Genomic DNA, 21,237 nt, shown 5'->3' with positions numbered 1-21,237 from the left:
GATAATGAACATTCGTCTGTTCAAAAATAAAAATAAGAAAAGAATAAAATACATCAAGCAGCGCATGATATAAAGATAAAGAAGCTATATACTAGTACAGATTTTATAAAATCACAGATGGGGTCACATGTCAAATTGAAAGCGGTGACATGCGTGTAGGAACCCAGTTTCACAGAGCAGCTTCCACAGAGCTGCAAACAGCTTGCGAGACAGAGTATAGCTCTGCAGTGCAGCCAAAATCTGCAATGTGTAATATGGCTGCATCAGTGCATTCTTGTGTAGCAGGGTGCAAGTGCCGTGATGCACACTTATTTCGCACATCATTACAGTTAGTCCTGGATATAGTATTGAACTCTAGACATATATAGAATTATTGCTTGTATCGAACTCTCAGAAAATCCCCTTCGAAATTCTGTGCAAAAGTATAGTAACGTTGTGCAGGTTTATCAAACTGCAGTTCAGTGGGGTATTCAATATAATGAACTGTACGTCATGCTGCTGCGAGGCATACTTCTCCTCCCGCTCACAATCAATTTTCGTGTACAGTGCCTGGTTGGCTTTGTGGTCTTTGGTACCTGCTGGCAATGCTAACATTATATAAAACAATGTGAAGAGATGAGCGTCAAGTCCGCTTGAAAGTGACCTTTAATCTGGTGTTCTTACTTTGAATGTGACTCCGCTGGCATGCAGAGAAACCGGCATTCAGTACTCCAATTGTCAAGCAATGAAGCCAGCCTGACCGATGACTTGCGGCGGCTCCTGCTTGGCCAACTTCGCCACTGAAGGCAATGCTACTTTTAAGTGCAGTATATTACAGTAGCGGACTGATCTTTAGGATGACAATAATTTGGACTTGCATAATATTTCGGAGTACTTATCTGTTTTTATGTTATCTACATCTGTTCTCTGCAGGTAAATTTGAGAAGTCATTCACACCACTAGACTCTAGTAGGGATCAGTTATGTCCACGTTACCCTGGGAACTGTCGTAATAGATTGCAGTCTCACGATATATAGTTAAGAGCAGCCCTTTATGCTCCCCTTGACTTGTTCAGCCCCAGTATCACATACACCAATATGTTGTGGGTCACTTTATACAGAGCACAACACTGTTCCTGTTGCAACACTGTCGGAGTCGCAGTGCTGACCCTCAAGGTACTCAGTAACATAAAAATGCAGTTACAAACCACAGATTCAGTCTGCAGGGTACAGCGCATGGCATACGACCGTAGCCGACAGTCATGGGGAAGGCGGTGCAGGAACATGGCCGTTGTGTTGCTAGGAGTCCAGGATGACTCTGGCCTGCAGGGCAGAGGGAGAAGGAAGAAGGAAACAGAATATGCACATGAGCAAAAATGTTAGACTGTGACAAGTACCACCATGCAAAAGCACAGATGCTGCGGATATTGAAAGCATTGTAAAAGAAAAGTCAATGAGAGTTCCCCAGCCTCACCAAACTCTCTCCTAAACTCAACATTTTTACCAACACAACACAAAGAACACCCAAAGCCCTCCCTGCAAAGGTAGTCTACTCGCTTTTCGACACATCAGGATGTGTATCTCCTCAGTGTTACACTGGCTTCCTGCCTGCTTCAGGTTCAAGCTACAAGTCATTGAGGGAGGCTGCAAATATTTCATGGATTCCCAGCCTCACAGCCAGCATTAATGAAATTTGGCACCTTCGGTGTTACTAGTACCTGCAATGAAGCCACAAATCGACGTTTTCACAAGTATGCATACAGCATGATGTGGCATTTTTTTTTTCCTATAAGGCAATGCAAATACAAGGTGCTAACCTCAACGCTTGGGGAAGCAGTTGAAGGAGGCAGAGATTTGCAGCATTAAAGTACTACAGACACCAAATTCAGGTGGCATTTTTCTTCTCGTTAATGATGCGAGTCATTCCTGTATATCGATCCGCACGCAGTTTTTGCCTACGACCGCTAAATAATTTATAATTGAATTCTCTTTTCTCACCAGCTTCGGTTTCGACAGCTGAGAGACAGCTGTGACGTCACAATCATGTCTTTATGCATGGCATAAAAAAACAGCAATACAATCGCTCATTCTTCACTTGTAATGATTCCTGTTCTTGAGGCAGGCTGGCTTTATCATTGTAGTGAGCTCAAATGACACAGCAATGATTATATTGCTGTATTTTCATCCTTCGCGTGACCTAGACTTGACTGTGACATCACAGCCATCACTCAGCTGTTGAAACCAAAATCGAAACAGGTGAGAAAAGAAATTAGATTATAAATTATTCAGCGGTCATAGGAGAATGTGACGTGGTGATCAGTGTACAGTAATGTCCTAGGCATCATTACAAATGATAAAAAACGCATGTTGCACGCACAAGAATGACCACTCACTTCTTTACACATAGGCAGTTTGTTTAACCAAGTTTCTTTCAGGTTATTTTTGGTGTAGAAATGGGAGTGTGTGCCGGGTTCCATCGCATATACAAGGCAGTAACGGACTATGTCAACACTTGGACTACTATGGACTATGGACTACACTATAGCAACCACAGCGGCAATGCAAGATGAAAGTGTGCGATGCTGGCACTGCTCAGAAAGCAAAACTGCAGAGAAAACCGCGACTTTTAGCTTTCAAAAAAGCAAAAATTCAATCCAGCGCCTGGTTCAGCAGCAGTAAGTGGAGACACGCGATTCCAATAGGTCGACGCTAGCGCCATTTGATCCAGTGGTGGAGCTCGCTCCCAATACTACCTCTAGCAATGGCTCCGTTTTTGTGGATGATTTGATTTAGCTACCATGTTTTCGATACTTTTTAAATGGCACAACAATGGCAAAAAAAAATGTGGAAGAGTGCCACATAATAGAACTAATAGTTTTTAATCGTGTTTCCCTCACTGACATAATTTGCATTACTGCTCTCTGATTACTGGAAAAAAAAATGAATGCTTTCTTTCAACAACAAGACTGAGGATAATATAAGCAAGACATGGTAAGATAAATTCTGAATGAATCAAAAGACTAGATGTAACCGGATGATGGATAAACATTCATAACGATAAAGAAAGCTGGAAAAAAAAAATTTCACAGAATATGACTTTCCTGGTCATCAAAATGGCTAAACAGATAAGTTAAGTTACAAAGGGACAAGCTAGATTAAAATTTCATACTACAACGGACAACGGCATCGAAAAAAAAGAGGTGTGCGAATATCACATTTTTAGTAGCAAAGCAAATATATGCATAATAAAATCTGGTTTGGTTTTTGGTTTGTGGGGTTTAACGTCCCAAAGCGACTCAGGCTATGAGAGACACCGTAGTGGAGGAGTCCGGAAATTCAGACCACCTGGGGTTCTTTAACATGCAATAACATTGCACAGCACACAGTCTCCTTGCTTTTTGCCTCCATCGAAAAGCGGCTGCCAAGAATCTGGTTGTGAATGTTATGAAATAGTTTTCAATATTTATACACAAGGTATTTTTGAATAGTTTCGAATATCAGTGCTGGTGGTTTAAGTTAAAATAAACGCCTTCCTTGAAAGCAGTGCAATAATAGGAAAAAAAGACATACAGCTTTGTTTTCACTCCTTATGGGCATAATTTAATATAGAACAATGCCAAACTGTGCTGTAGCTGGCTGTAATAATAATAATAATAATAATAATAATTGCTTCACAGGAAAGGAAAGGCGCAGTAGTATTTGTCACACTTGCTCTTTGGACACCTGAACCACGCCGTAAGGGAGGGAGGAAGGTGACAGTGAAAGTGGCAAGAGAGAAAGGGGAGCCGTAGCGGAGGGCTCCAGAGTAATCTCGACCATCTGGGGATCTTTAACATCGCGATCGAACCTGAGTACACCGGTACAGTAGTCGGGCGTCTTAAAAACCTTTCTTGTTTCAAGGAGCACACGAGGCAACTGTTTGTTAATGCTCGTGCAGTACTTAAATAACAGCAGCTTGACGAAGTATGCTATATTATTTCGAAGTGATCTTTTTGAAATGCAACAATGTTTGTTGTGAAGCTGGACATAACTCCGAATGGTGCTCTACACACTAGCTATTTCTATGTATAATTCAAGCTTCTAGTGCAATCCAACATGGGACCTCCTGCACTACAGTTCGCCGCAAAAACAGTTGTTGAAAGCAGCTATGGTCGACAAGTTTGCACCAAAGACAATACTTAAGCAGTGTGACAAATGAAACACACACTGTAGCAGACTGTGGCACCACTAGACCAACACCATGTTTGCGAACGTAGGAGGTACTCCTGGATGCTGGAGGCTGAGGTGGTTGCAGGTACAGCCTGTGTAGTTGCCTGCTACAGTGTAGTGGTTTGCTTTCGTTTTCTTTGGCACACTGCTTAGAACTGCTTCTTCACATACTGCTGCTCCAAATGCAGCATTCATGACGGCGTGTAGCCTGCTTAGCCCTTGCGGGTCAGTTTCATCGGACTGTGAGGCCCATGATGGGCCCAAATACTGTCACAAACTGGTGGTGCAATAATGAAACACATCAAGAAACTGCACCAACAACTAGTCTGTGTGGTTGTCATGGTTTTGTTTTTCCTGCACGAGCCACAGGGTACAGTAAGCAGCTGTGCGAGCTGGCTCCATCGTTGATGTTTTTTTTTCAACCTTTCTTCTCGACCTCTGTGGCCAAAGAAATGCAGTTTTTAGACTGCAATCCACTAAAATTGTGAAGGATAAAAGCAGGCGCCAGAAGAAACAACATAGAAATGCATGCACAGCAGAGCCTTGCCTGTTCCGCTATCCTCTGCAAGCCCCGCTTCTTTGTGCATCATGTCCCTCATCATCGCGATCAAAAACAAGTAGCTCACACTGGTGCCCATTCAGTATTGTTACCGACACGTTCACGGCTAGTTGTTGACGGCATCACCTGCAAGCCAGTGTGGAGCTGCACTTCATTTTCCAACCCACGACCACACCATGACACCTTTGGTGGCCATTTGGTAAACAAAGCTCAACATTACCTCGCACATGCTTCTGTCGTGTTTGGGCAGCCGGCTACACGAGGAAAGAGCATGTTAACTGATGTGACAAGTAAGAATTAGTGCAACCAGCAGGCGCTGTTTGAATACACTGTGCAATGCAAAGCTGCAAACTGAGATGAGTAGAAATTTCGTAATTTTCCAATGTTTAGAAGAATCAAGGACTTTGAATAGTAAAAGTGTAGTGCGAATTGGAATGAATAGTAGATACTATTTATTAACCAAGTCAAAGTTTCCAATATTCGCACACCCCTAATAATAATAAAAGAGAAACTCCACTGAGCTGCAGAGTCTAAAACATGCAAGTGAGTTGTGAAGGCAACTCTGACAAGATCGTAGAATTACTTTTTTTCACAGAACGGAGCCATGGAACCAAGAAACATGGACAGAATGTAGCACAGTGAAGTAGAAAAGAGACTTGGCCTTGAGATAGGTGTCCTGCACAGAGCGATCACAGCATGCCGATTGAAGGTGGTTGCTCACTCTTGAAATACGCTGTAGCATTTCTATTGCTGATGAGGTATTTTTTTTAGCACTGGTTAAACAAAAATTGCGCTCAATGTAGCACCAATCCCAGAAATGGGCTATTGGAGTGATTTGTGATGCACATTTCATGTCTTTTCATCATTTTACAAAGCTCCAGTTAGCCTACTGCATAAGAAAAATAATATAGAGGTGCAGATAAAGCTGAATGAAACATATACTGCTGCATTCCAGCTCAGCTCAAACTTTATCCATAGAAAAATCGGACTGCACAAGAGTAAACAAGCTATTGTAATCCTAAAAATACCATACATAATCGCGTAACGGACTCACTTTTTCATAAGAAAACTAACATACTGACTTCACATTGGAGGGTGGGTTCATTAGGTGGGTTAAAAGCTGAGAGAATTTTATCGCGAGAGTCAAATTTTACGTCTGTCATCACCCGCCGGTCCATCAATTATCAACGAAAGTGAGCGATCAGCCATGATCACAAAGTTGGTTTTTGGCATCATTCACTTTGAAAGGTGTTGCTAGCTGCTATCACGCATTGTAATGGCTTTGCAGCAGCGGACGGCACCTGCTTCCATCGCAGCATGACAAAGCGCAAGTGCTGAACACCAAGCTGCCACTGGCACCCTCGTAAGGGCACACAGTGTCTCGGAACTCAGTCAAATTCACCGTGCAAGTCAGTCCCCCCCCACTGCATGAGCTAATGTATTAAGGTAAACACGCCATGACATTACCACTGCACAGCATCTTGGAGTGCTGCCAAGGTACATGCTGTGGACTGCGATGGCAATGGTGTGAAACTGAGTAAATATGGTAGTTGCTACTGGAACTGCCATGAATGCAACTGGAATGGCAGTGAATGTTCCATTTACTTATAAGCTATCACTGCAGGTCAAAGTAAAAGCATCTTATTTACTTTTCTATACATGTATACTACTTTCCCCCCTTCATGGATCACTGCCTTGTCGTGGCGGAGGGGCTTGCAAAACTCGATGAAGTTGTGAGCTCTGCTGTGTAGGGTCACTCAAGATAGACAGGTCACGGCAGAGAGTTCTGACAAAATGTGATTCGCTGGAGAAGGTAATGGCAACCCACTCCAGTATTTCCTGCCAAGAAAACCCTATGGCCAGTCACAATACCATTAATGATATGACGCCGGAAGATGAGCCCCCCAGGTTGGAAGGCGTCCCACATGTTACTGGGGATGAAGAAAGGGCGATTCCTAGTAGCTCCAGGACGAATGAAGCGGCTGGGATAAAGCCAAAAGGACGCTCAGTTGTAGATGTGTCGGGAAGCGACCGGAAAGTCCAATGTTGCAAGGAGATATATCACATAGCAACATGGAATGCAAGATCTATGACGCAAGGTAAACTGGATGTCGTCAAGCGAAAAATGGACAGATTGAACATTGATATCTTGGGTATCAGCAAGCTCAAGTGGACCGGAATGGGAGAATTAAACTCAGGCGACCATTATGTCTTTTATTGTGGGCACGAATCCAAGAGAAGGAATGGGGTCGCTCTCATAGTAAAAGGAAGAATGGGTAAAGCAGTGCTAAGGTACAACCCCATAAACGACCGAATGATTTCACTTCGGATCCAAGGTCACCCTTTCAACATAACAGTTATCCAAGTCTATGCACCGGCCACTACTGCTGAAGAAGCTGACGTTGAGAGATTTTATGCGGACCTACAATGCCTTTTAGACCGCACCCCATCATCAGACATCGTTTTTCTCATAGGAGACTGGAATGCTAAGGTCGGGAGTGAAGAAATATCCGGAATTACAGGCAAGTTCGGTCTTGGTGAGCCAAATGAAGCTGGGCAGAGGCTAGTAGAGTTTTGTAAAGAAAACAACCTGACTATAGCGAATACTCATTTTCAACAGCACAAGAGGCGCCTGTACACATGGACTTCACCCGACGGTCTGTACAGGAATCAGATCGATTATATTCTTTGCCGGCAGAGATGGAGAAGCGCTATACAAGCAGTAAAAACAAGGCCTGGGGCTGATTGTGGCACCGAACATCAGCTTCTTGTTGCCAAAATTAAGCTTCGATTGAGGAAAACACAGAAAACTAGAAGGCCTTTCAGGTATGATCTGGATCAAATTCCATTAGAATATGCTGTGGAAGTGAGGAATCGATTTCAAGAATAAGATCTAGAAGACAAAGAGCCCGAAGACATGTGGACTGATGTTCGTGATATAATACAAGAAGTTGCTACTAAGGTAGTTCCAAAGCAAAAGAAATGCAAGAAAGTAAACTGGTTATCTGAAGAGGCTTTGCAAATAGCTGAGGAAAGGAGGATGGCAAAAGTTATGGGGGAAGAGAAAGGTACAAGGTTCTCAATGTGGATTTTCAGAAAATAGCAAGGAGAGATAAGAATGCCTTCCTGAACATACAGTGCCAAGCAGTTGAGGACAACAGCCAATTAAGGAACACAAGAGCTCTGTATAAGACAATCAAAGATATCAAAGGAAGCTTCTGTGCTAAGCTGGGCGTGATAAAGGACAAACAAGGCAAGGACCTCACTGAAGCCTCAGAGATAAAGAAGAGGTGGCAGGAATACACAGAAGAACTGTACAAGAAGGACCTGAATGTGCAAACCCAACATAAGACGGTTGTGATTACTGATCTCGAGCCGGGCATCCTGAAGAGTGAAGTTGAATGGGCCTTAGCCAGTCTTGCTAAGAACAAAGCTAGCGGAATTGATGGCATTCCAGCTGAGTTGCTTCAAAACCTCAACCATGACACTGTTAACATTCTGCATACATTATGTCAGAAGATTTGGACAACCCTGCAGTGGCCACAGGATTAGAGGAGGTCAGTTTACATCCCCATTCCAAAGAAAGGCAGTGCCAAAGATTGTTCCAACTACCGCACGATCGCGCTTATTTCGCATGCTAGCAAGGTGATGTTGAAAATCCTCCAAGGTAGGCTGCAGCAGTATGTGGATCGGGAGCTTCCGGACGTGCAAGCTGGGTTTTGCAAGGGCAGAGCAACTAGAGACCAAATTGCCAGCCTTCGCTGGATCATGGAAAAAGCAAGAGAGTTCCAGAAACCCATCTACATCTGCTTTATTGATTATGCGAAAGCGTTTGACTGCATAGATCACAGCAGATTGTGGCAAGCTCTCCAAGAGATGGGAGTTCCAATTCACCTCATCTGTCTCCTCAGGAACTTGTATGAAGGGCAAGAGGCCACTGTCAGAACTGGGCATGGTCTTACTGATTGGTTTCCGATTGAGAAAGGAGTGAGGCAAGGCTGCATACCGTCGCCCTGCCTATTTAACCTATATGCAGAGTGCATTATGAGGAAGGCCGGCCTGGACGAGTCTTCAGCTGGAGTGAAGATTGCTGGAAAACGTATCAACAACCTTAGATATGTGGATGATACCACTTTAATGGCAGAAAGTGAAGTGGAACTCAAGAGACTTCTGATGTGCATACAAGAAGAGAGTGAGAAGTTTGGGCTTAAAGTGAACATTAAAAAGACAAAGATCATGGCGTCTTGCCCTATCAAGTCCTGGAGTATCAAGGGACAAGAAGTGGAAGCGGTGACAGATTTTCTCTTCTTGGGCTCCAAGATTACCTCGGAAGGAGACTGCAGCCATGAAATTAGGAGACGTCTGCTTCTGGGAAAGAGAGCAATGGTTAGCCTTGACCGCCTAGTAAAGAGCAGAGACATTAGTCTGCCAACCAAGATTCGTATAACTCGTGCTATGGTCTTTCCAGTTGTGATTATGGATGCGAGAGTTGAGACTGTGAAAAAGGCTGACCGCCGAAGAATTGACGCGTTTGAATTGTGGTGCTGGCGAAGACTCTTGAGAGTTCCTTGGACTGCCAGAAGATCAAATCAGTCGATATTGTCGACCATAAACCCTGACTGCTCATTGGAGGGTCAAATTCTAAAGTTAAAGCTCAGCTAGTTTGGTCATCTGATGAGAAGAGAGGAGTCGCTGGAGAAAGATTTGATGTTGGGAAAGGTTGAGGGTCGCCGGAGAAGGGGTAGGCAGAGAACGCGATGGTTAGATGGCATCCTCGAGGCACTGCAGATGAAGTTATATGATGTTAGGAAAATAGTGAGAGACCGGAAAGCGTGGTGTGACATGGTCCATAGGGTCACGAAGAGTCGGACACGACTGAACGACTGAACTGACTGACTGATATTACTCTCCGGGGCATCTTTTGGTATGATGCAGCAAGAGTGGCAGAGGGCACTTGGGAAGGGTAGTCGACATTAGTTCATTTCCCCATTTTGTTTGAAACAGTGTAAAACAATGGACGAAAAGACAAGACAAATTGCACTACAAGCATTGCCAGTGTCGTCTGCTGTCCGCCTGCTCATGTGTGCCCTTTTGCACTGCTTGAAAGGAAGTGGTAACAAGACTACTGCATTGAATCCATGTGGTGTTACATTGAGCAGTTAAATGTTTGGCACTTTTATACGTCAATACATCATTATAGGCCAGACATGTTACAGCATTAGACCTAGGTTAAATGACACGTCAATTTGAGACTTGCTCCGGTGCATACTATGTGTGACAAGTAGCAGCGGAAGCAGCAGAGAAGCATATAAGTGCACAAATTCAAAACCTTTCTCTTTTATATGTATACGAGGCAAGCTCGCCGACTTGTCGCCTTCAAAGCATGTCGCTGCACCGAGTAAACAAGGACATATTATAAGGTAGGTCAAATTTATGACTAATTAGCAACTCAATAAAGTAGGCCCAGTAGCCTAAACGAATATATAAAAAACAAAGAAATAAAGAGAGAGAGAGAGGTGGGAACTTACTTGCTTCCAGCAGCGGGTGAGTGGGGAAGGGCCAATGTACGCAGATTCATGAGATGCACATCACAGGGCAGGGGACCCCCAAGGGGTGTGAACGAGCTCTTGAGGGGTGGGTCGGACATGCGCTGCGGCCGACTGTGGACCAATGTGAACAGTGGGTGCAGCAGGCTGAGCGACGCCTGGTGTGCCAGCAGAGACGGATGGTTGATCAATGATGTCTCCTTCTGTTCAGAGATACGTGAGGACGAGATATGTTTACAATCCTATCCACCAAAAAAAAAATGTGTCAACATGACATTACGAAAGCACAAGCCTAGCCCATGGCCAAGTGCACTGATGAGTATGCAGTTGTTATTCAGTATTCTGTGATACAAAAACTTTTGTGAAGTGCAAGAGCCAGAGTACCCAGAAGTCACTGTAAGTATGCAGGACAACAAGGAGGCTATCAGAAACATCAGCAAGTCTATATATATAACACTGCTGGAGAAAGAAGTTTGATACCTGAATTCACTGAGCATGCGATATACCTGCAGTTGCCTGCCATGCACTGAAGCAACCTTGGTACCACTCAGCTATGGTTTGGTTTGGTTTGGTTTGTGGCGGTGGGGGGGGGGGGGGGGGGGGGGGGGGGGGGGGGGTTAACGTCCCAAAGCAACTCAGGCTATGAGAGACTCCATAGTAGAGGGCTCCAAAAATTTCGACCACCTGGGGTTCTTTTGCTCTGACATCGCACAGCACACGGGTACCTCGCTTTTCGCCTCCATCGAAAAGCAGCCACCGAGGCCGGGATTCGATCCCGCATCCTTGGAAACAGTAGTCGAGCGCTGTAACCACTGCACCACCCCAGCGGAGCGCCACTCAGCTACAAAAATTAACTATTTTCCTACTTGGGAAAAGAAAAGACAGAGGAAAAAGGAGTAGAAAGAACAGATGCTATAATGCGCACTTCAGATAAGCAAAAAAAAAAGTTTGCGTAAGGAACCAAAGAGTTTTTGAGTTCTGCCCATGTCTTACTGTAGTGCATTGACTCCTCTGCCTAATACCTGCACCATCAGCACCAAGCTAACAGTATACACAATGAACTCCTAGTGCAGTAGCCATGGCTAATGGAACGCAGATGCTCGTTGCTAAGTCATATGCGCAAGTCCCTCGCGTTTATCCACATACTGCTTCCAGTGCAGTGAAACACCGCACTGGACACGTGCATTCACTGCACTGCGTGCTTCACCACGTAGTCTCTGTGGTCAAGCGTCCACAAAATGCGAAGGGGCTCTTTTGTAAAGCACCGCTGCTACTGCATCGCACTGGAAAAAGGGTGGCAGAGGTTTTTACAATTTCAGAGCACTTTTTAATTAATGTTTCCAACAGTGTGCATAAAGTAAAGTACTTGAATAAGCTGGGAAAAACCACTGTTTTCATTTCAGTTCCATCTGAAATGCAGAATCATCATGCAGCTGTTCATTACATAAACTTACTGCGATGCAAATGGTTTTTGGCAGCTTTTTCAGGCCTTTTGATAATTTGAATTTTTGGTTAATTCAAACTATTTTCCTGGCCCCTTTAAGGCTGAATCAAGGGGAATTTACTGTATCAAAAGTTCTCAGGCACCCCTGACAAAAGGGTGCAAGAAACCTGGAATCGGAAGGCCCACCCGCAAAGTGGCACCCACTGACCTGAGATTCTGCTGTGAACTTCTCTACCAGGATCCTGAACTGACTTGGTGTCCTCAGGTTGTCCAAGACACCCTGCTGCAAGCCACGCTTGTCGTCCTGGTTGAGTCGTCGATCCAAGAAAACATCTACCATTCCTGCAGCGGCAGAGAAAAGTCACACTGGTTAGCAGCATGAATTTAGATCAATAAGAGACTAAGGAGTGTTAATTTTTCTGCCCAGCAGGATGTCTGCTTACAATTTTAAGTTACAAACATAGACAAAAAAGGACAAACATTGCTCCTTACTGCGGTTACCACGATTCAAGGGGACGTTGAGGACACAATTAAGTTGACCTGGTTAACATATTCTATATAAAAACACTAAGACTACTGAAAACAGAGCATTATAAGCTAGAAGATGCAGATGTTGCCACCACAGTAAGATTTCACAAGTAAGCTACCTACATCTACAGTTTTCGTGCATGGTTCCCCAAGGCTAAGCTACACTGCCACTGACATCAAAGTGATGATCTCAGAGCTTTTTGCTTTTTTTGGTGTAGATGCTAAATGTTTGGATCAAGCTGCTGGAATTATATTTTAATAAATTTTTTTTTTTCAGAAACAGATGCATCCCTTGCTGTTTAACAAACATCAATATATTTAGAATGAGCCACTAAATTATCACTGAGAATAAAAAGTGGATGGAGTTGTGATCAGTAATCCTTTCAAAAAGAAAACAATTTGAAATGTTTACGCTTAGTTAAAACAAGCAATAAATGCTGCCATCATTAAGTTATTCCAAACAATCAGTGATGTTTTCCCCAACATATCTGGAAAAAAATTAAAAAAGGACCTTTGGAAGATAGAGTCCTGACATATCTACATACCCTAATGCACAAAAAAAGACAATAGTATGATAGTGATGGGACAATTGGATGTAACTTTGAAAACCTATATTGACAACAAATGGAATGTAAACAAGACAAACCAGAAACAGCAAAAGGAGAAGATTTAAGATGAGGGAGACTGAATATAGCTCACTGAGGACAGAAACTACAGAGGATACTTAGAAATTTCAAGGAACGTAAAGGTAAAAATCGAGATTGAGAAAATCGTTAAACATTTTGTATCTTTCATTTGCATTCCATGATATCAAACTTTCCTAATACATACTTCAATCACCATAGCACATATCTTCCACATCCACTTCCTGACACCGGTTATGATGAATGGCATTTCAAGCTGCTCTAGCCTCTTCCGCCGCAGTATACTTTCTCAGCCTTCCCCGCCCAGGACTGGTGTCTAGTGCGCTGTCACTATAGTGATGAGAAATGAAGCTCTGAGGCCGTGCAGCAATGTGTACAAAGCGGGCGAGCGCATTGCAGGCTGCTGCCGTTGGCTTGCCTCTCCATAGGCGACGCCCTACTGTACCACCAGCGACTATTCCTCCTCCTCAGTGATGCTGTTTTCCTTTCCCTCAACATCCTTCGGCATTCTCACGCTACACAAGGAGAATTATGGACTCGTTCATAGGAGGTCAGAGTAAAATTGTGGTTAGCACACTCAGCTGGGACATGGAAAGATGGTGGTTCGAGTCTGGCATGGATATGATTCACTTACTCTTAATTTTTTATTCACATGGTCATGCGACCAGGTCAACTTTTCATACGGAATTTTTGCGATAGCCTCTGCGGGCAACTTCCGGTCTCAGATTTCGCATCTCGTGGGCCATTAAGGCTTTAGCCTTAATAACTAATCAAGAAATTAACTAAAAGTAAACCAAACGTCTTGTTCCCTGGCATACTCTCTCATTCTTTGAGAGAGAGAGAAAACGTGAGTGTGTGTGCACGCGTGCAAGTTATTTTCTAAACTGCACTGCTTGCTTCTGCATAATTTTCCATTCCGAGACAGACGAAGAACCGAGGGTCGCGAGAAGAAAATGAAAAATCTAAACTTGCTACCAGACTGGCTGCGCTTCAAGTTAGTTTTCTGCCAGCATTGCTGACATTAAATACCTACCTTTTACAATAGAAATAGAAGCAATTGGCAGTTAATGTAACATGCTAAAGCAGCTTCTGCTCACATGTAACTTTCACATCCACACAAAAGAATGCTTTGCGGGCAGTAATCTTTGATACATGGCTGAAATCTGTACCACACTGGAGATGAAGATAAGGAATTCCTGTACCTACGGGAATATTAACTAACTGTGCACCCTTGCAAAGACGGTTGTTACGGGGACAAATAGGTGCGGTCTGTTTTGGTAACTAGCTTCACTGTCCAAACAATTAAAATGCTACATGTACGCTGACCAACAAAAACTATGCACTGCCATTAGAGAGCCTTACCGGTGTATAGGCTGGTAGTGCCGAGTGGTTGGGCAGACAGGACAGATAGCCTGGTGGTGTTGTCTTGAATGAACATCATGCTTGGCATTGGATAGACATTGCCTTGCAGAGTCAACTTAGCCAAGGTGTGTCTCTTGGTCATCTAGTCAAAGCAAGAGAACAACTACAATGTTTCTACTGCATTTTAAAAGTAAGAACAAGTAAAATCAATTGAAAAAGTGAAAGAGAGCAGACAAATTTGTGGAGTAAGCATCAGTTCTGAAGATGCTCTGCTACAAAACAAGCATTACATTAGCAATAGTACAGAAAACTTTCACACTGATGACCACTTACAGGCAAGACCCTTAAGCTTTTAAAGATAAATGTCAGGCACTCAGTGTAGACTCATTAGAGCTGCCCACAATAGCTAAGGGACAAGCCGCTACTTTCGTACTACTCCATCATTAGTTATATGTAGTCAAGTGTCGACCAAATATTAAAACCTCCTCTGAAACAAGAAAAGAAATGGATGCACAAAGTGCTTGCATGCAAGGGAAAGGAAATACAATGTTCTTAAGCCTCTTTCTTTACTAAAAGCAATAGATGCTCAAATTCATTAGCAGCTTTTGTTCACTTTTTTGCTACTGATGCTTTCAGCACCACTCAAAAAGGTGGCACGCTATCATCTGGAAAAACACACAAAGACAAAACGTAAAACAGAGAATGTGATAATCAGAATGAAACACAAACCAGCAGTCCATTGACATCTGTGTAGAATTCAGGTCCCACGTTGTGGACGCTTGTCTTGAAGCGCATGACCAGTTCTTCATTAACAGATTTGGTTATGTCCACTATGTTTTGGATGTCCAGGCCAACTCCATCGATCCCTACAAAAAAAAAAAAAAAAAAAAAAAAAAAGAAAAAAAAGAAAAAAAAAGCAGCAAATAAAGAAGGTTTGAACAAAACATTGCAGCTTCCCAATTTACAGCAATGGTGTAATCTGCACTCCTATCATTTTGATACATGGATAAAATCTTGTGGACAGACCTGGAGAGTTTTTGATCCGGACAGAAAAATCAACGCATGGAAGGAACACCATGACTTCAGTGTAGAGCACACCCTCAGTGACCCGTATGTAGGGTGGGTCATAAACCAGATCCTGCAAAGATAGAAGGACAAACATCAGCTATTATCATTTATTAGACTACTACCAGAACTAAAAAGTTTACCTTGTTGTACTTAACTATAAATTTTGTCCCTTTGCTTTTGCACAGTGAACTGTTATACAGAGCACACCCCCAAGTCGTGAAGTGACTGAAGTCCATTAGAGGCTACCAATATTAAAACAGCCAGGACTTGGCCCATGTGATGTCACACATGGCGGATTGCAGTGAATAAAGAGTGGATTGTATTAAGGCGAAAGCCTTTAATGGCTCATCCTCGCGACCACGATCGTGTCTGTCCATCCTTCCGTAACGCTTTAGTTTGATGACTTCATCAGTGGTGCAGTATGTCGTACCTCGAAATAAACGACGACGTCATCAGTAGTGTAGTATGTCGTGCCTTAAAATAAATGACGTCATCAGTGGTGTAGAATGTCGTACCTTGAAATTAATGATGACATCATGTGTCGCACCTTGGAATAAACGATGATGTCATCAGTGGTGTAGTATGTCGTGCTTTGAAATAAATGATGATGTCATCAGTGACGTAGTATGTAGTACCTTTAAATTGATGATATCATCAGTGGAGTAGTATGCCATAGCTTAAAATAAATGATGACAACAGCGGTGTAGCATGTTGTACCTTGAAATTGGTGATGTCATCAGTGGTGTAGTATGTAGTACCTTTAAACGGATGATGTCATCAGTGGTGCAGTATGTTGTGCTTTGAAATTAATGATGATGTCATCAGTGGTGCAATATGTCGTACCTTTAAATTGATGATGTCTTCAGTAATGTAGTATGTCGTACCTTGAAATAAATCATCCGTGGTGTAGTATATCATGTTTTGAAATCAGTGTGACTATGACATCATCATATGGTGATGTCACGACTAGCGATGACGACACCTGGAAATTCATGCTTATGCGAAGTTGACCCCGCCAGGCGTTCGATCCAGGCGTCCGTGTGGCACTTTTCATTTGGCACTTCCTTGAAAGCCATACCACACAGCACATAGAAGCAGACGCAGTACAGCAGGCATCAGCGGCATTTCAAGTTAGTTTCCAGGAAAGGAAAGGCGCAGCATCTGTCACAATTATCCGCGGACACCTTAACCGAGCCATAAGGAAAAGAAGGAAGGTAGGAGTGAAAAAAGAGAGAAAGAGGTGCCATAGTGAAGTGCTTTGGCCATGCAACAGATGCTTTCGCCTCATCGCACTTTAGTGGTCCAAAGTGGCCCCTAGAGTTTTGGTTTAGGTAGCAGCAGGGTTAATTATGGTGGAATGAGACAGATTAAGGGCAGATTCTAGTTGACTACATAGGGTGGAGTAAGATGGATTGTGGTAGATCAAAAGTGGGTTAGGCTAGATTAAGGTGGTTAAGAATGGAATAAGGTGGATTGAGTTTGACTGCAGTGGATTAAAGGTGGGTTGCGCCCCAGTTCCTGCACATTACATCGTCCAACGTAAGTGACCTCAAGCTGTGGAGTGCCACCATTGCCTTACCGACATCACAGTGAAAAAGGCAGGGAACTCGCTTAGAAAGGCAGGAGAGCATGACGTGCCTCCTTTTCCATTCATTTGTTTGCTGCCTAACTTCAAAGGGGTAGCAAGCGGCAAAAAATGTAAACGGCCGAGCCGGGCTGGCTCTTGAAGCTTTCATGGGCAGAGAGCATGGTACCAGATTATTTGTTTTTCTCTCTCAGGCGGATTCATGAGTTTAAGGGGAAAATACAGATGCCTCGCTTGCATCTCTTGTGCTACATAAGCTAGATCAAAAATTTTTGTGAGGATCACAGGCGCTTCAATATCTATCAGTTTCATTGGCTCTTTTTACACTTGGTGGACACTCCTTCAGTGCTCTTTTAAGGGTAGCTTATGCTGAATTGGGTTGAATTAAGGTTAACTACAATATATTAAGGGTGGACTACAGTGTATTAAAGGGTGGATTAAAAAGTAGTAAATGTTTTTACCTTACAGTGCCTTCACAGACCTCCATAACTTTTTCTGACCCAGCCACCTTCCTCCTAGCTTTGCGCCTTAATTTCTTTATTATTTGAATGAAAGGTTGCTGCTGAGAAGCAAAAGTACTCTAGAATAGGGATCTCAGCCAAGATTTGCTCTGCGGGCAGCCGGAAACAAAAATAATAATAAAACTGGTGTGTGCAAATGACACTGCAGTTGCAGCACCGCACTGCTATGGTTGATGCGGAGGATGCTCTTCGTGCCTGTGAGGCTCGATATCAAGCAGACAAGGTAATTTTGTGCAGCCCATTGAGGCCAATTGGTGGCATAGCAAGATGGAGATGCAGTGCATGATGGACTGTATAGTATGGTATAAAGGGGCATTTAAATTTCAAAACTGCTGTTCTGAATAAAGCTCATGCTAGCATGACCATGCTGGAGCAAGAGAGCAGGAAGTATTAGCATGAAGCAGCTGCTGCCACTGGTCAACCGCGGACTGATGTCGATTGTTTAACTAGGCCATTGCCTAGTTTAGCGAATTATTTAATACAAAAGCTTTCTCCAGCCCCACTAATTGAAAGAGCCATTGACATGCTGCCACTTTCACAGTACCGATACCCATCTGTTTGTCAGAATCGGGACAAATACAGCGGACACGTGTGGCACAGATGGACCACTTTAAAGCACACGTGCGAGGTCATGTAGAGTCTCAGGAGTACAATAAGCGAGCAGCGCGTAGCTGGTAAGAGCTGGATAACTCGAATCTCTCAGCGGCTGGCAGACTGGTACCTCTTCCCCATGCTCTCTGCAGGCCATGGTGCTTCTTTCACTTATGGCAGCGCATCCCCTAAGTTGCAATGGCAGGTCGACATGTGCAACGCTTTGAAGAAAGGTGTGCATTCTTAGAAATTAGGCAAAGTGTCAAGAGGCTTCTGTAGCCTTTGCGGTTGTTCATAATTTTGCATTATCACATTATTCGTTTCTATCAAATTTTCCCACCAAGAATCTTTTTTTCTTTAGGTTTTTTTTTTTTTCACCACAACTTTCCGATTTCACAATCCTAATAAAATGCGATAGTGTAAAGGATTTGGCCATAAAAAAAGAAAATACCGCTAAAGAAGGCAGAAAGACTGGCCCTGGTAAATTGCAATGAACTGGCTGACATGAAGGCCAAAGTAACCAGCACATGTTGCTTGACCATGCAAGTATGGCTATTTTTGATCACAGTATATCCTATTGCACCACATTTCCATTGCTGTAGACCTTACACTGCTAGCCATACGTTAGGAAAACTTGCACGTTATAAAACAAAATAAGAGAGCAAAAGCCCATTAATAATACCTTGGCCTTTTCGTCGGGAAGAAACAGGTAGGCTCCACTGCGATCCCTGTTCTTGGGACGAGTGCCATATTTCACAAAGCCGGACTCAATGTCGACACTGATGTTTTGATCCTTCACTTGTACATGCTGTAAAAAGAAAATAACTTGGTTTTCCATGTGCCTAATTTGATAGATCAGGTTACTGGCTACACAGCTGTTTCAAGCCCTTCATCACCTTAAACAATATGACAGTGCCTGTGCTAAAACTTTTAACACCCAATGAGTGTCCACCCAATGAGTGTCCCTTTATACCAACTTGGCACTTTTAGCACAGGCAAACAGCAAAAGATATATACAAATAAGCATTCGTAGCTGCAGCAAAACAGTACTTATGGCAATGCCTGCTCTTATTTAGTTCTCTTAGGCCAAACTGAAATAAAAAAATTCAATTGATAAAGGCATACAAACTCATAGTCGATACAGTGCTAGCACAAAACTAAATACAATCACTGCGCAAAATAAGAACACAAGAGCAGTACCCACTCAAATATGTTCCAATTGTACACATAAAGTTTACATTTTTTTATATATATAAATATATGCTGTGTTTACTTTAAGTAAGCACAGCATATATCTCAGAAAACAAAAGTGCAGTTAGAAACATCTACATTGTAAACGCATCCTATTTTGCTCATCAACAGCCTAATTCTGAGTATAAGGCACACCAGCAATTAGAGTGGCATTGAGGGCAATCCATCTAGTTCATATCCTTTGAATAACACCACTGTATTCAGAGAAAAAAATTATGATGCGAAAGTTTGATTACTGCTCGCATGGAAAAATGTTAAGAAGCATAGTACCGGGGCCCTATCTCCCTACACTGGTGAAGTGACATAAAATGCTGCTGTTACTAGGGGGGCCACGGCGCAGCACTGGCAAAGTGCGACATGATGGCTTACAGAACAGATGGAGAACGGCTGCTCAGGTTACAACACAATTGCTGGCAACCATTATATGTTCCCTTGCAAACCAAGGGCGGAGTGCCGGAAGTGGAACACCGCAGCAACCACGGCATGAGATGAACCATCGCATATCAGTTTTTATCGCACTACAAGCTCTGCAGTGAGCCAGAATGGTGCGTGTGCGAAACCGTACACCACAGAAAAGAGCATGTGGGACAGGCAGGCTGGCTCCGAGGCTATTGTTGCTGTGCACTTTTTCTTGTCCGCTGTAGCTGAAAACCCACTTGTAGGTTCTAACCGATGAAAACTCTGCAGTGTGAAAGTAGTCAAAACACACACACACACACACACACACACACACACACACACACACACACACACACACACACACACACACACACACACACACACACACACACACACACACACACACACACACACACACACACACACACACACACACACACACACACACACACACACACACACACACACACACACACACACACACACACACACACACACACACACACACACACACACACACACACACACACACACACACACACACACACACACACACACACACACACACACACACACACACACACAAAAAAAAAGGGAAGCAGGCCTCAGCTTTGCCTGTATTATCTACAACACTTGAAGTGTGAGCAGTATGGCCAAAAAACAGAGTGCATGGCCAAAGGTCTAACCAACACCACCTGCCTGTCATCGTCTGAGATCGGCGTAATAATCTGGTTCGCAATAGTTTAGCTCTTGTTTTTATGGTGCTTGCTTTCGAGCTTTGCCACTTGAAGTGCCATGTTTATACTTTCCACCAACTGCAAAGCAGGCAACCCAATTTTGCTATGGCAGCGGTTGCGGCCTGTGTGGGTGAACTGAGTGCTCTTAGATGGTTTATGTTAGGTTTATGGGGTTAAACGTCCCAAAGCGAGTTAGGGCATGAGAGATGCTGTAGTGGAGGGCTCTGAAAATTTCAGCCATTTCAGGTTCTTTAATGTACACTGGCATCGCACAGCACATGGGTGCTTTGCTTTTCCCCTCCATCGAAAAGTGGCTGCTGCCGCGGCCGAGATTTATTCCTGCACACTTGGGCACAGTAGTCGAGCACCCTAACTACTGCACCCCCACGGCAGGGCAAGTGCTCTTAGATGCCCGGCTCGCAGTGCTTCAGTTTTGCCTGTCATTGCTGTGTTATTAGTGTTTGGTCAAGCTGCAGTGATAAAATGAGAAAGCTAATAAAAACAAAAGCAAGCACAACTATACCAAACTGGTCGAGCACACCTATGTCTGACAGCAACAGGCTTAGGCCTTTAGCACTAGTGAGCGTTAAGCCTGGTAGCCATACAGGTGTTATAAATTAGCGCGTTACCCTCAAATGGAACTCGAAGCGGATCCAAAAAAACATTTATTAGAAGTTTCATTTAGGCAAATTACACATATTTCACAAAGCACAGCTGTATTTAAATTGCACCAGCCCTTACTGATGTGGGTACAGAGAAAAAGAAAAGGAATAAAACGTGGTCTGCTTTACATTCTAGAGTTAATATTTTACAGA

The 21,237-nt window shown here is 43.4% G+C and overlaps 1 protein-coding gene across 3 annotated transcripts in view; it reads right to left on the bottom strand.

Annotated features, from left to right (window-relative positions):
* alpha-Man-IIa (alpha-mannosidase 2) overlaps positions 1–21,237 on the bottom strand; it is a 95,785-nt gene that overhangs the window by 6,597 nt on the left and 67,951 nt on the right. For all 3 annotated transcript variants that reach the window (XM_084606309.1, XM_084606311.1, XM_084606310.1), the window contains exons 17-23: positions 18,718–18,843; positions 15,297–15,408; positions 15,000–15,136; positions 14,271–14,412; positions 11,945–12,078; positions 10,275–10,495; positions 1,187–1,301 (exon numbers count right to left, since the gene is read on the bottom strand). In XM_084606309.1, the coding sequence (XP_084462435.1) occupies positions 1,187–1,301; positions 10,275–10,495; positions 11,945–12,078; positions 14,271–14,412; positions 15,000–15,136; positions 15,297–15,408; positions 18,718–18,843 (987 nt within the window). The remainder of the gene's footprint in view (positions 1–1,186; positions 1,302–10,274; positions 10,496–11,944; positions 12,079–14,270; positions 14,413–14,999; positions 15,137–15,296; positions 15,409–18,717; positions 18,844–21,237) is intronic.

Source organism: Amblyomma maculatum, chromosome 6 (assembly GCF_055883805.1).
Source record: "Amblyomma maculatum isolate TAMU_Amacu chromosome 6, ASM5588380v1, whole genome shotgun sequence".
NCBI lineage: Eukaryota > Metazoa > Arthropoda > Arachnida > Ixodida > Ixodidae > Amblyomma > Amblyomma maculatum.
The sequence above is the reverse complement of the archived record's forward strand: the minus strand, read 5'-3'. Positions and strand labels throughout refer to the sequence as shown.